General features: G+C 54.8%; 1 protein-coding gene across 13 annotated transcripts in view; it reads left to right on the top strand.

Annotated features, from left to right (window-relative positions):
* The window catches only part of IQSEC1 (IQ motif and Sec7 domain ArfGEF 1), a 334379-nt gene that overhangs the window by 189724 nt on the left and 129990 nt on the right, over positions 1-14665 (top strand). For 6 of the 13 annotated variants that reach the window (XM_084989556.1, XM_084989558.1, XM_084989557.1 and 3 more), the window contains one exon: positions 7768-7812. The exons of 3 other annotated variants lie outside the window; for them this stretch is intronic. In XM_084989556.1, coding sequence (XP_084845682.1) covers positions 7768-7812 — 45 coding nt within the window. Of the gene's footprint in view, positions 1-7767; positions 7813-12798; positions 13467-14665 lie in introns of those variants that run through there. 4 more of the 13 variants (XM_021069390.2, XM_084989566.1, XM_084989560.1 and 1 more) reach the window with 1 other exon arrangement.

The following is a 14665-nucleotide window of genomic DNA, read 5'->3' on the forward strand; positions in this document are numbered from 1 at the left end:
CAGTGCCAGGACACAGGTTTGATCCCTGGCCCGGGAGCTCGATATGTTGCAGGGAGGCCAAAAAAGAAAAAGAAAGAAAAGAAAAAAAAACAATCATAACAACCCCCAAACTGGGACCTGCCCAGATGTCCTTCAGCTGGGGGATGAATGAGCAGACTGTGTGGTACCTCCACGCCGTGGGACATTATTCAACTGTCAAAAAGAAGGAACTGTTGATACACAAGCAACTAGAATAAACCTCCAGGGAATTAGGCTGAGTGAAAAAAGCCAGACTTGAAAAGTTACATCCTGTACGATTCTGTTCGTATAGCACTCTGAAGTGACAAAATGATGGGCAGGTTGGTGGCTGTCAGGGGTGAAGAATTGGGGGCACGATGGGTATGGATCTTGAGGAGGGGGTGGCCTGCGAGCGTCTTGTGATAGACAGTCCTGGAGCTTGATCACAGCGGGAGGGTCACATGGTAGAAATTGCATAGACACACATATGCACACACATGCTCTATAACTGGTGAAGTCTGAAAAATCTTGCATGTTCTACTTCTTTTTTTTTTTTTTTTTGGAGTGTAGTTGACTCACAATGTTGTATTAGTTTCAAGTGTACAGCAAGTGAATCAGTTATACATATACATATATCCATTTTTCTTTCCCATACAGGTTATTACAGACTATTGTAACCTATAATACAACCTGTAATAATATGGGTTATTAAAGACTTCCCTGTGCTATACAGTAGGTCCTTGTGACTTATCTATTCTATATACAGTAGTGTATATATGTTATTGCCGTCTTCCCAATTCCTCCCTCCCCACCATGGGTTCCCCCCTGGTGATCCTTAGATTGGTTTTGAAATCTGTGAGTTTGCTTCTGTTTTATAAATAAGTTCTTTTGTATCATTTTTATTAGATTCTACATGTAAGTGATGTCATATGATATTCATCTTTTTCTGTCAGTCTTACTGCTCCTCTTAGTATGACAATCTCTAGGTCGAACCATGTTGCCACAAATGGCATTGTTTTATTCTTTTTATGGCTGAGTAATATTCCATGGCATATATGTACCACATCTTCTTTATCCATTCCTCTGTCAATGGACATTTAGGTTGCTTCCATGTCTTGGCTATTGTAAATCGTGTTGCAGTGAACATTAGGGTGTGTTTATCTTTTCAAATTATGGTTTTCTCCAGATATATGCCCAGATCCTGTGGTAGTTCTGTATTTAGGTTTTGAAGGAACTTCCGTATTGTTCTCCGTAGTGGTTGCACCAATTTACATTCCTACCAACTGTGTAGGGGGTTCCCTTTTCTGCACACCCTCTCCAGGATTTATTTGTAGACTTTTTTTGATGATGGACTGGCTTGAGGTGATACTTCATTGTAGTTTAGATTTGTATTTCTCTAATAATTAGTGATGTTGAGCATCTTTTCATGTATTTTTAGCCGTCTGTCTTTCTCCTTTGGAGAAATGTCTGTTTAGATCTTCTGCCCATTTTTTGATTGGTTTTAGGTTTTTTTATGTAAAGCTGCATGAGACGTTTGTGTATTTTATAGATTAATCTCTTGGTTGCTTTGGTTGCTTCATTTGCGAATATTTTCTTCCATTCTGTGGGTTGCCTTTTTCTTTTTTTTTATGATTTTCTTTGCTGTGCAAAAAGCTTTTAAGTTTAATTAGGTCCCATTTGTTTATTTTGTTTTTATTTTCATTACCTTAGGTGGTGGATCCAGAAAGATACTGCTGCAATTTATATCAGAGAGAGTTCTGCCTATGTTTTCCTCTAGGAGTTTCATAGTATCTGGCCTTACATTTAGGCCTTTAATAGATTTGGAGTTTATTTTTGTGTGTGGTGTTAGAGAATGCTCTAATTCCATTCTTTTCCATGTAGCTGTCTAGTTTTCCCAGCACCACTTATTGAAGAGGCTGTCTTTTCTCCATTATATATTCTTGTCTCCTTTGTCGTAGATTAGTTGACCATAGAAGTGTGGGTTTATTTCTGGGCTTTCTATCTTGTTCCATTGATCTAAATTTCTGTTTTTGTGCCAATACTATACTGTTTTGATCACTGTAGTATAATCTGAAGTCAGGGAGCCTGATTTTTCCAGTTCTATTTTTCTTTTCCTTTTTTTTTTTTTTTTTTTTTTTTTTTTTTTTTTTTTTGCCTCTGCTCTTTTTTTGCTTTTTAGGGGTGCTCCTGCTGCATATGGAAAGTCCCAGGCTAGGGGTCAAATCAGAGCTGCAGCTGCCAGTCTATACCACAGCCACAGCAACACCAGATCCAAGCCACATCTGCAAACTACACCACAGCTCAGGGCACCACCAAATCCTTAACCCACTGAGCAAGGCCAGGGATCGAACCCACATCCTTATGGATACCAGTCGGGTTCATAACCCACTGAGCCACAGTGGGAACTCCTGTTTTTTCAAGATTGCTTTGGCTATTAGGAGTCTTCCGTGTTTCCATACAAATTTTAAAATATTCTCTTCTAGTTCTGTGAAGAATGTCTTTGGTAATTTGCTAGGGATTGCATTGAATCTGCAGATGGCCTTGGCTGGTATAGTCATTTTGATAGTATTGATTCTTCCAACCTCAGTGTCCAACTTCTGATCATGTACTGTAGCTGTGTAAGATGTGGTCAGCGGGAGAAAGCCGCAGGACCTAAACGTTGCAAGTTATGTGTTATTTGGAAGCCTTACTGAGGACTCTAGCCAGGAGACAGCCTCACATCACTCTGAGGAAATGTTCTCAAGAGCTAAGGGAGGAGCCAGATAGATAGAGGAGATTTTGCTGGAAACAAAACAAAAAAACAAAACATGTCCTGAAATATTATGAGTGCTGATCACAAAAACCAGATTTCTCAGGATTCCCCATTGTGGTGCAGCGGAAATGAATCCAACTACTATCCATGAGGACTTGGGTTCGATCCCTGGCCTTGCTCAGTGGGTGAAGGATCTGGTGTTGCCATGAACTGTGGTGTAGGTCACAGACGCAGCTCGGATCCCGAGTTTCTGTGGTTGTGGTGTAAGCTGGCAGCTGTAGCTCTGATCCAATCCCTAGCTTGGGAACTTCCATGTGCAGCAGGTGCAGCCCTAAAAAGCAAAAAAAGATTTCTCAAGTTACTGATTTTAGCACTTTTCTATGTATGGGAAGATGCAAGAGTCTGGGCTGCTTGAAATTGTCCTTAAATATGCATTTTAACTACCTAGGGCCAGTCTCCTGTTTTTCTCCTTCCTGAATCTCCCAGAGGTTCTGACTCATTGGTCTGGGTCAGGCCCAGGCTTCAGAACATACACATTTCTTAGAACTGCCCTGTGTGTCTACCGAATAGCTAGAGACGAAACACTGGCCACTGCCTCATTCAGCAGAGAGAAACTGAGGCCAGAGAGGGGAAGGGGTTTTCCCAAGGCCACACAGCTGCTACATGAGGAAGGGGTGACCAGAAGGGTGGACCACCAGCTCTGAGGCCTTGGGTGTTTCCTGCTGCTCTAGGTTGGGGCTGAACCAGGCTATTTTGTGTTTTCTTAATGTAAATGTTTATTGACATCCGATGGACAGCTTGTTGAATTGTCGCACACCGAACCACTCACATAACCAGCACCTTGACCCCTAAGCAGAAACTGACCAACCTCCCAGGAGCCCCCACGCCCCCTGCAGTCACAGCCCCTCCAGAGGACCCTCTCCTGACTTACAGCCCAGGCCATCTTTCCTGTTGGTGAACTTTATTGGTGCCGGGGCGCCCTCTGGAAGCCATGCCAGGGAGTAGGACCTGAGTGGCCAGTTTACTGAGGGAGAAGGAAGTGGCCTCCCAGGAGCCTGATCTGTAGGGCTGGGGGCCGGGCTTCGGCGAAGGGACTGCCCCAGGGCGCTCATCTTGTCCAGGTTGGTGGGAACGGGCTATTTCCCCCCCCAGGGACACACATCAGAGGCAGGAGGAGGAGAGGGAGCCCTGCCTGGCTGACCCAGAGCACCGAGGCCATGAGCCTGGTCCAGGGGCGCCCAGAGGTGTGGCCGGGGGACGGTGCAGCAGCCCCAGCAGAGCAGACAGCTCTGGCCTTGGGGCCACCACACCTCAGTAAGAGCTGGTGGCCCTGAGTAAGTTGCCTCTCAGAGTGCTGGTTCCCCCTATAAATGAGGATTTTTATACATGCGAATAAGACAGACTTCTAGTAATATGAAGTCAGAGTGTTACTACAACACATTAACGTTTCATTTGCATACTGTGGTATCGCACATTCCTGTGAACCTAATGCGCTCCTGCTCTGAGACTGCCCTGGTTGGCGCTGGATTTGGGAGGCTGACTCTGTGCCTGGCACTGTTCTAAGTGCCTTCAATGTATTAGCCTATTTAATCGTCCCAAAGCACTATAAAAGAGGACCCTAAACAGACAGAGGTTCATTAACTTGCCCAAGGCCACACATCTAGTGTGTGGTAAAGCTGGGATCTGAACCCTGGCCCTTTTGGCTTAGAACTCACATGGTAACTTTTAAGCTCCGCCATCTCAACAAGCACCGTGTGATGGTCTAGCAGCCAGGGGCTCCGCAGGACGCCTGTTCTCTGCTTCTCTGCTCTACAAGGCGCCTCCCAGCTATGGGTAGCATGTCACCTTTCCTAGCAGCAGCGTGAGGTGGCACTGTTACCACACCCCCACCCCATGTTCCGGGTGAGGAGGCCTAGAAATGGGGGTCTCTGGCTGGATCTGAGATTTGAGTCCAGGCTGTTGGCTCCCAGTCCAGGTGTGGGGCTGGGCGGTGCACCATGTGCTGCATGCATCCTTGCCCTGGGCCTTCCCTGCTCTGGCCGTGCCCCTCCTGTTGGCAACTGGCTGGGCGGGAAGGAGGGTAATGAGCAGAGTGGCTCTCAGTCTGTGGCAGACAAAGCTGCAGGGACCCCGCAGGGCTTACGGCAGAGGGCAGTTCCCTATTCAGAGATGTCACACACACCAGGAGGGGGGCCCACCGAGGGAGTCAGGCTGCCAAGGGGTTCCTGGTAGGAGTGGGAGCCCAGGCAGAGGCCATGGCAAGCCAGGTCAGCCCTGCACAACCTTGAGGGCAGGTCGTGCCCAGCAGACAGTCCCCACCCCCACGTGTGTGCTTCGGCTACACTACCGCCTGGGTGGAATCATTGTGCACCTTTCTGTATCTCGGACCCTTGTCCCAGTGTGATGATGTCCCTGTGCCTCCCTTACAGGCTGTAGTGAGGACTGAATGAGTTGACCCTGGTCAAGCATTAACACCAGTACTTCATCCATAGGAACTGCTAAAAAATATTCACTGTCATTAAAGGAGTAGGAAAGAGAAGAAGGGGAGGGGGGAGGAGGAGAGTGAAGAAAAAAGGAAGGACTCTGATGGGGCACAGAGTAGGCAATGAAGTCTTCACAAAGGGGCTGACATGTGTTCAGGGTTTTGGAGAGTGAATAGGAGTTTGCTACAGGAGAAAGAGGAGGGACTAGAATGGCATTCCAGGTACAGGGACCCCCTGAGCTGCACCAATAGCATTGTAAAGGGGTTTTCATGATTCCTTGTGCCTCATGAGGCTCAGGCAGGGGTTCAATGAGGAAGTGTATGGAGAAGGGATCTAGCACTTGGAGGGCTCTCGGCAGCAGGCCAGGATGGTGGCATGTTGTCATGTACTCAGGGCAGGACTGGAGCTGGGGACATCCCTCTGGTGTGCAGGGCAGCCCTGGGCCCAGGGCCCATTGGCCTCTGGGAGCCACAGCACCACTGGCTCTTTCCCTGTCACGTGGAGTTGGCACTGCCTCGCATGGCATGTCCATGTCTGAGTGGCCACCCGGGGGGATTGTCCAGCCCTGGGGCTTCCTGGAGGCCAGGATTTCTCACCTTTCCTGGCACAGTCCTACTATGGTCCTGGCATGGCTGTGTATAGGGGGGAAGGCCTGCCTTGCCAGCCCCGCCCTCCATCCCTCCTAGAAAACCACTCTCTGCCCCAGAGTGGGCACAGGACAGTGCATGGTCCAGGGAAGTGACTTTTGGGAGTCCTGGCACCACCCCGCATGTCCTCTTTTCTTCCTGATCCCTGACCAGGCCTGTTGACACAGGCAGAGTCGCCGAGTGGTGGTGCTTGGCCCAGGTGGGCTCTGGCTCCAGGGGAGGGGGCACTGTCTGCAGCCTCTTTAGCCGAGGCTGGAGAAGAGGGGGCTGGATCAGGGCTTGGTTCTGAGGAATCCAGTCTGCTGGACATGGGATCTGGCAACCAGCAATGCTTTAGCTAGACAGGAAGTAGCAGATCACAGGTCAGGGTGGGGACGTGGAAGCAGGGTCAGGGAAATGAGGCTCAGGATGGCAGGGCCCAGGGTGCCAAGCTCAGGCCCACTCGAAGCAGGTGTGCTGGATGTCTGGGCTCTGGCTGGGAAGAATCATGAAAGGCAGCTACAGTGAGGGGCCGTGGGAAGCAGGGTGGCACTGGAGGAGTGGTGGAGCCCAAGGACACCACCACCAGGGCTATGTCCCCGTCACTGCAGCCACTCCCCAGGAAAGCAAGGGCAGGCTGTGCTGGGAGCTGGGCCCCCGCCTAGCAGGAGGGACACCCAGGCCCCAAAGGCCTCGGTCGCCAGGTGTGGCACCAGGCAGAGGGAACAGAAGCTCCTCTTTCTGGACATGGTTTCAGACCCATTATTTGCCTCTAGGAGCTCTGTATTGTTCCTCCCCTTTTACAGATGTGGACATTGAGGCTCAGAGAGGTACTCTCAACAATGCAGGACTGGTCAGGGATAGGGCGGGATCTGATCCCAGATATGCTGCCCGGGAGCCTGGACCCCAAGCCAGACCCTCTCAGTGGGGCTTCTGGCTCCCAGTAAGGGGGGGACATGCTGGTCTCAGGCAAACACCCCAAGTGTCAGTCCCAGCCCAGCTCATCAGAGGGTGGGACCCACGGTACTTCCCCTCCCTAAGCCCATTTACTCATGAGGCACCTGTGAGGCCTCGGGTGGGCCTCCCTACCCCTTGAGCTGCACTCCCCACCTCTGACCAGGTTGTAGCAGGTTACAGGATCAGAGGAGGCCATGACTGGTGCCCTCGTGGGGCAGCATTGACCAGGACACATGAGGGCCTGACTTTGGAGGGGATGTTGATGGGCAGACAGCACTGAATAAGCAAGCGATGGCTCAGTCCCTGTCACGTGAAAGAAAGAAATCAAGCTGGCTGGCAGGTGAGGGTACCGAGGGGTGGAGGGGAGGGCTGCTGTAGATGGTGAGGGGAGGCCTCTCTGAGTGGGGAAGTTGTGGGATGTGATGAGGACAGAGCCTTCCATGCAGAGGGAAAGGCAAGTGCAAAGGCCCTGGGGCAGGAGAGAGACTGTGTGAAGGGGGAGCAGGGAGGTTGGGGTGCAGGGGCAGCTTGGGCTGGGAAGGAGTTGTCTGTTGTTGGGGGAGAGTTGGCTGTGGGCAGAGCTGCCAGCCGGCAGGCCCAGGCCACAGCCCAGGTGCATCTCTGACTTGCAGAGCCTTGCTGGGAGGCTCCCCATGGGACCTCAGGCCCCAGCTTCCCCATCGAACAGGGGGCAGTTTGACCCAACAGAGAATGAGCCCCTGCACTGGTGCGTGGGGTGGGAACAGGGCAGCTTCGCGGCAGACCCATCAGAGGGAGAGAAAGCACGTGGTTTCTCGTGTGGGGGCAAAAGCTTTTCCCAGGGCTGCTCACCACCCTGGGCCAGACCTGGACCACCCAGCGTGGCCTGAACTGCCTTGGCCAGGGGGTGAGGGGGGCAAGGGGGTTGCTGTGTGGGATCATTGGTAATCCAGTCTCACTTTTGCCACCCCAGGAGTTCCCTGGAGACCGGAAGCAGCCTCTCCACTGACCGATACAGGTACTGTTGCATTGTCCCCACCTGCAGGCCTGCTTGGGACCACCAGCCCGCTCTCCCCATCAACACATAGGTTGCGCCTCAAGGGGCCATCAGGGGACGTTACCCCCCATTTGGCCCTAAAACTCCGCCAGGGATAGGAGGTATGGCTGAAATGTCTCCTGAGAGTAAGCCCAGCTCTCAGTGGGCGGTGGCCCCAGAATCGGGCTCAGTCCAAGGTCCCCCTTGCATTAGGCTCAGCTGATAGTTCCTCTGGGATCCAAGGCTGATGGTCCCCTGCGGCCACAGTTCACATGACAACCCAGGCTACAGCCCAGGGTAGAAGCCCATGGTTTCTAGTAGTTTCCACCCTGTGCTTGGCGGCCGTGAGGGGTGTCTAAGGGTCTTGTGTCTTGACGTTTCTGTCAGATGTCTTCAGAAGAGAGGGCTGGAGATGGGCATAGGGGGAGCCCTAGAGGGGGCAGCATGTCTCTCTCTGCTCACATCTGTTGCCACAAAGGCCAGGAGTGGCAGCTGGTCCTGGAGTGGGGTTGGCATGGGGGGAGGACTGGGATGGGACTCTGTGCCACACTCAGGGGTGACTAGAAGTTGGCAGGGGTGGGAGGTGAGTCACTCCTAGGAAGGCGTATTTGTGAGGTTCTTCAACAAGTGGATGTGGCCACAGTGCATGGAGAGGGAGGAGGGGGTGGGGTGGGGGCAGCAGAGCCAAGTGGCTCAGGGGCTGGGCCTCGGTGGGAGGAGCTTCTGCGCCCACTGGAGGTGTCAGGTGGGGACTGGGTCCCACTTGTCTGGTGGCGGTGGTGCCGTATGGGCATGAGATGGTTGTAGCAGCCAGTTCTGAAACCTGGAGGCAGCCCAAGGCTGTGAGAAGGGCAGGGGATAGAAGTTCCTGCCGTGGCTCAGTGGTTAACGATTCTGACTAGCATCCATGAGGACGCAGGTTCGATCCCTAGCCTTGCTCAGTGGGTTAGGGATCCGGCGTTGCTGTGAGCTGTGGTATGGGTCACAGATGTGGCTTGGGTCTGATGTTGCTATGGCTGTGGTGTAGGCAGGCAGCTACAGCTCCGATTCAACCCCTAGCCTGGGAACTTCCATATGCTACAGGTACAGCCCTAAAAAGAAAAAAAAGAAGGGCAGGGGATGGCCATCTGAGCCAGGTTGGGGCTGACACCCTGGGGGCCAGTTAGGTCATGCGCACACATTCACACACTCATGTAATCCTGACACAGACACTCCACAGCCACAGCACACGGAGCAGTAATAGTGGTCACTTCCGTAGGATGATGGCTGGAGGCGTCCCACCTCTTCACGACAGCAATAGAAATATCAGCCCATTTTGTAGATATCACTGGTTCAGAATTCTCAGCTGGGGAGCAGAGCTGGGACTTGAACCCAGATCCTGGTGTGAACAGTCTGATGGTATAGCACAATCTTCGCCCATGTGTGTGTTCCTCCTGCACAACCATCCATACACACACACATACACACACACAGACTCCAGGATGTCTGCACACTCCCTTCCGTGGCTGGACCCTTGTACCTCCATTCTGCACATGGGTTCACACATACCCACAGCCACAGCCCAGTCTTGGCACATACTCACACTCGTACATGCTCACTCACTCGGCGCCCCTGGCTGGCTGGCCCAGCAGGTGTGTGGGTGTTGTGGCACAGTGGGCTGGGCCCCAGGGTGAAAGATTTGGGAAACCCCTGTGCTGGGAGCAGCTGAGTGGCTGGTTTCTCTGAAACCCAACACACTGGTGAAGGCCACACTGCATTGGTCCACCCTGCCCAACTAGTAGCCACCCTGCTAGGGGCCAGGCCAGGAAAGGAGAGTGGGTAGGCTCTTGTCTGGGGGCTGGGTAGGGACCGTGACAAGTGCCCTGGCCCCTCAGGTTTGGCCATGCAATTCACCAGCAAAGCCCAGCAATCACCACAACTGGGCAGGGCGGTCATGGTCAAGGAGTGGCCACAGTAACCACCATCCCTCGAGGCTGACGACCACACTTGACCAACCAATGACCCTGCACCTTCACAGCCCTGAAGGATAAGCCGGGGGCCAGAGCAAAGCCAACAGGGCCCCATGGCTCTTCCTTACCTCCCCCCACCACTTCTCAGCCATCATTTCCTGAGCACCTGCAGGTGTCGGGGGCCTGGGAAACCACAGTGAGCCTCCTCACTGCCTTTGCAGGGCTACTGTATCAGGCTGCAAGCAGATAGGTTCTTAACATAATACCGTCGGGTGTCAACTGAAGGAAAACACACGACCTAAAAGTTTCGAGTTAGGTTTTCTTTAGGAGCCTTATACCAAGGATTCTAGCCGGGAGACGGCCTCTCAGAGCGCTGAGGAGCTGCAAAGAGGGCAGGGAGGGGCAGGGTATATAGGACCTTTGGCTGAAAAAAAGATGTAGTTCACTGTCAAAAGATGACTGATGATCGCAAAAAGCAGAGTCCTCAAATTAATGATTTTAGCACTTTTCTGTGTATGGGAAGATGCAAAAGTCTGAGCTCCTTGAAATTGTTCCTTAGATACGCATCTTAACCACCTAGGGCCAGCCTCCTGTTTTCTTCCCTCCTGAATCCCCTCAGGATGCACCTGCAGGGCAGCTGTGGTGGCTGATGGCTTGATGGTGGCAACATTCTTTGTTTACTGAAATGGCAGGCAACATTTTTTCTTTTGTCCTCAAGTACAGTGAAAAAAAAGAAGACCAAGTATAGGGGATAGTGATGGAAGGGCAGTCAGGAAAGGCCTTTGGGAGGAGGCGCTGTTTAACCAGACACCAGGGCAGAGGGGGTCGTGGGAAGCCGTGTGACTCTTGGAGGAGGGCATCCAGGCCGTGGGACAGCCAGTGCAAAGGTCCTGAGGTAAAGCATGCTTGGGGCTACGTGAGGTCTGCCCCATCCCGAGATCCGGCCGGCACATAACACCCGACTCGTCTCCCCCACAGCAGCCCTGGGGCACAGGTGGAGCCCAGCACAGCATTCCCACTTCACAGCTGAGGAACACTGGGATCCAGAGACTGGAGGAGTCGGGGTGCCGGCCCACCCCCGCCTCCACCACACCTTGCCCTTTGCCCTTTTGCGCTGTGGGGCCACTGGCTTTGCTGCTCTGTGGGAGCCTCTGGGAAAGTCAGCCCCCGGGCTCTGGTGGCCAGTCCCACGGAGGTTCTAGAGGCCTGCGCACAGCCTGGGAATTCAGAAACAAAGGTCCCAGCCGGTAATTGCCTCCTTTCAAAGGCCCAGCCAGCTTCCTCTGGCACCAGCAGGCAGGCGTGAGAGGGAAGCTGATGTCCTGGGGGGAGGGGCCAGGCTTCAGGCACCAAACAGGCCCCTCACCCACCTCCTCGCCTCCCAGTTGCCCAGTTACCCAGCAGCTCACCTCTCCCCAGCCTGGGACAGCAGTCCATGCCACACACTGCATCTGTCCTGGCCATCCTGTCCCCTCCCAAGAATCACGCTCCCCTTGTGTAACCGGAGGCTCGGCTGAGCCACCGCTGATGCCTTTTGGTTCTCATGGTCCATGTTGGGCACTCCCGAGGGAGGGTTGCTCTCCAGAGCCGCTGGGCTGGATTCCGCCTTGGTGGTAGTGGTGTGTGTGGGGGGGTATCCAGTGCACTGTGGGACAGCAGCATCTAAAGGCACTGGAAGCCAGTAGTACCTCCCTCTCCCTTGTTACAGTCCAGAGGGTCCCCAGGCATGGCCAGTGTCCCCTCAGGGCTGGGGTAGTAGCAGGGTCACCCTGGGGGAGAGCCGCAGCTGGAGAAGCAGCGCCTCCGCCAATGACAGATGGAGGAGATGAGAAGCAGCAGGAGAGGAGACACCATCCTGAGGATGATGACTTTGTTTGGTTTTGCGGGGTGGTGGCAGGGGTGGGGGTTGCCGGCATCAGACCTAGCTCCACACCCAGCCTTGGATGCCCAGCAACCTGCAAGGGACACAGGACCCAGCCCTCCAGTGGCACGAGCTCCTGTGTGAGGCCAGTGAGCCTGGCGTTATCCTGCACACAAGGCCATGGGATCTTCTCTGAGCCTCTGTCTCCTCGTCTGTGAGCAGGGAGCGGTGGTGACCCCCTGCCCCCGCCACAGCACAAGGATGTGATCAGACGACTGCTTTGCAAACAATGTTGAGCTAACCAGGGACCCCAAGCAGCAGGTGGAGTAGGTGTGGTGTGTGCCGGAGGACCTTCCACTCCACTGCCCAAGACCCTTCTTCCCACAACAAATGATGAAGGGGAACAGGCACTGGGCTGGGAGGCTGAGCTGCAGTTGGGGGGAGAAGGAGGCAGTGGAAAAGCTGACTCATAAACAGGATCATTTCAGAGGATGGCAGGCCCGGTGGAGAGTAGGGTGGGGAGTGCGGGGGCTCCCATGGTCAGGGACCGCTCTTTGGCCGTGCTGGGTCACCACCTGGTGAGTGGAGAGGAGCCGCAGGGAGGGCACCTCTGGTCCAGGGGACTGCCCAGAAGGCCTGGAAAGTGGGTGGGCTCCAGGATCTGATGGGAGCCAGGGGCCTGGGGGTCAGATGGCGGCAGGAGCCAGGGCAATGAGGGACAGTGGACAGTTGGGAGTTGGGCCTTGATTCTGAAAGCAGCAGGGGCCACATGAAGGTGTGGAGCAGAAGTGACATGACGAGGTCCCTGCGTGTGAGCTGTAGGGAAAGGGCTGCGGGGTGTCCAGGGCCGAAACTGGACCTGACAGGAGGAGCAGGGAGGGATGCTGGGCCCAGCAGCTCTGCTTGGCTGCCTGTGACCACTGGGTCCCAGGCTGCAGAGCCCCCCATCCCGCCTGTGGCTCCCCATCTCTGCCTGACAATGCCAGCTGGCCATGGCCCCGGCAGCCCAGCCGCCTCCCCCCGTCGCTGCCGACAGACAGGAGTCCCCTCCAGCAGCCAATGAGCGGCTGTCATCGAGGTTCCATGTTAGATTTTATCAATGTGTCCCTGTCGCCTGGGCAACCGCGGTGGCCCTGTCGGTCTTTCTCTGCGCTTTTCAGAGCCGCTGCTCCCACTGCACCATGTGGTTACGTGGTGACTTTCAGCTGAACGGGGATTCCGCCAAACATAACTGACCCGACAGACGAGGCCCCAGTTTTTCTGTCATCGCGCCCCCTCCCCGCCTGTGCCGCCACCCTAGTCTTCCCAGCCTTGGCCACTTCGGGCCAGCGACTGTTTGGCCGGGTGCTGGCGAGGCCACTGGGGCCCAGGCCCCGTTGGAGGAAGGAGCTTGACGAGCCACTATCAGGAACCTCAGCGCCCAGGCCCCCAGGATGACGGGCCGGGCCCCCCCCCAATTCAGCACAGCCAGGCCTGCCCCCGACTGGCCCGAGAAGCACCAGCCACCAGAGGCAGCGTCCGCCTGAGGCTGTCTGGCGAGCCTCACAGAGGAGTTGCCGGGCTTTTGTGTGCGCTGCGCTCTTTGTACTGGAGGCGTGCACTGGAGGAGACACTGGCAGGGCTGGGCCATGTGAGCCGGGCCACCGTGGCAGCAGGGACCCAGGCCGCCAGAGTGGCCCGTCCCCCAACTTCCTCAGCCTCTCTCGGTGGAGGTGCCACGAGGGTCCAGCAGGAGACCGGAAGGCGAAAATGCTCAAGTTCAAGGCCTTCTGCCTGGATTACTGGCAGTTCCTGTGCCTGCAGCCCCTGCATGGAGTCTATAAAAGGTACGTGGACCCGGGAGGGCCTCTGCCATGGGCAGCGGGGCTGGAGGGACCATCCCCGCCTGCCGGCTGCAGGGCCACCTCATCCTGGTGCAGGGCCCCCCAGCCACTGTGAAACTCGGCTTAATCATACCCTTCTCCCTCTGGCCCTGAAGCTAGTGGGATCTCTGCAGAGAAGCAGTCACCCCAGAGTGCTCTGTGTCCCAACGCTGAGCTTTATTGTTCCTTGCTGCTGGGATTGGCCCTGAAGCTGACTTGCTCTGAGCAGTTGAGCCCACAGGGGGCAGCCCCCACCTTGGCCCGGCCCTATGGCAGACCACTCCCTCTGACCTTGCGCAGGTGGCTCATGTGACTAATGGGCTTGATGGGCTCCATCCCAAGCAGGCATCTAAGACTTGGTGGAGGGAATGTGCCCAGAATTGGGGGATCCCTGGTCTGGAAGTCAGGAGACCAGAGTTCAAGTCCCTTTCCTTGCTCTGTGACTTTGGGCAGGTCACTTTCCCTCTCTGAGCCCCAGTTTCCCCATCCTCGGGGATTTGGACCTGATGGTGTGTAGTGGCACTTGGGGGCTGCTCTCGGAAATGATGCGGGCTACAAACAGGACCCCGAAAGTTAGTAAACCTGATGATGTCTTCCACACGCGTGTTCCGTCCACACACACGCCTTGGCTGAGGTGCACCAGGGCCCCAGGCCAGGGGAAAGGGCCCCCCAACCCCATGTTGTCATCCTCCACTGCCTGTGATTAAAGACTTTCGGGAGGGGAGGAGGATACTGGCTTTCTGAGGGGATCAGATATCCTGACTCCACACACTGTGAAGCCAAGTCTATTAGCATGCGAGCAGCTCTGGGAAAGTGAGAGAGCTTTGCTTTTCTCTTCCAGGGGGTTTTCTCTGAAGGGGGCGGTCCTGGGGGGCTCACAACAGACTCAGAAAGGAAGTCCTGTTCCTGGAGGGGTGCAGAGGAGCAGCCAGCCCTGCATCTGGTTGGCAGCAGCCATACTCGGGGCACCCTCTACGATGGCAGGTGGGCCAACCCTTCCTGCCGTCTGGGGAGTTTGCTCTTATAGGCCTGGAACACCTGGAAAGTTCTGGCTGTTAGTCTTTAGGTATCTGCCAAGGGTGCACTTTCCACTGGGCGGTCCTCACCCCTCCTGGAAAAGGGGCCATGAAGCCCTGCTTTGAGCAGGTGCTTCCCAAGGGCAG

This window comes from Sus scrofa, chromosome 13, assembly GCF_054392235.1.
Source record: "Sus scrofa isolate SSC_HxYL_T2T_F1_AM1 chromosome 13, Sscrofa_HxYL_maternal_Yorkshire_Landrace_v2.0, whole genome shotgun sequence".
NCBI classification, from domain to species: Eukaryota; Metazoa; Chordata; class Mammalia; order Artiodactyla; family Suidae; genus Sus; species Sus scrofa.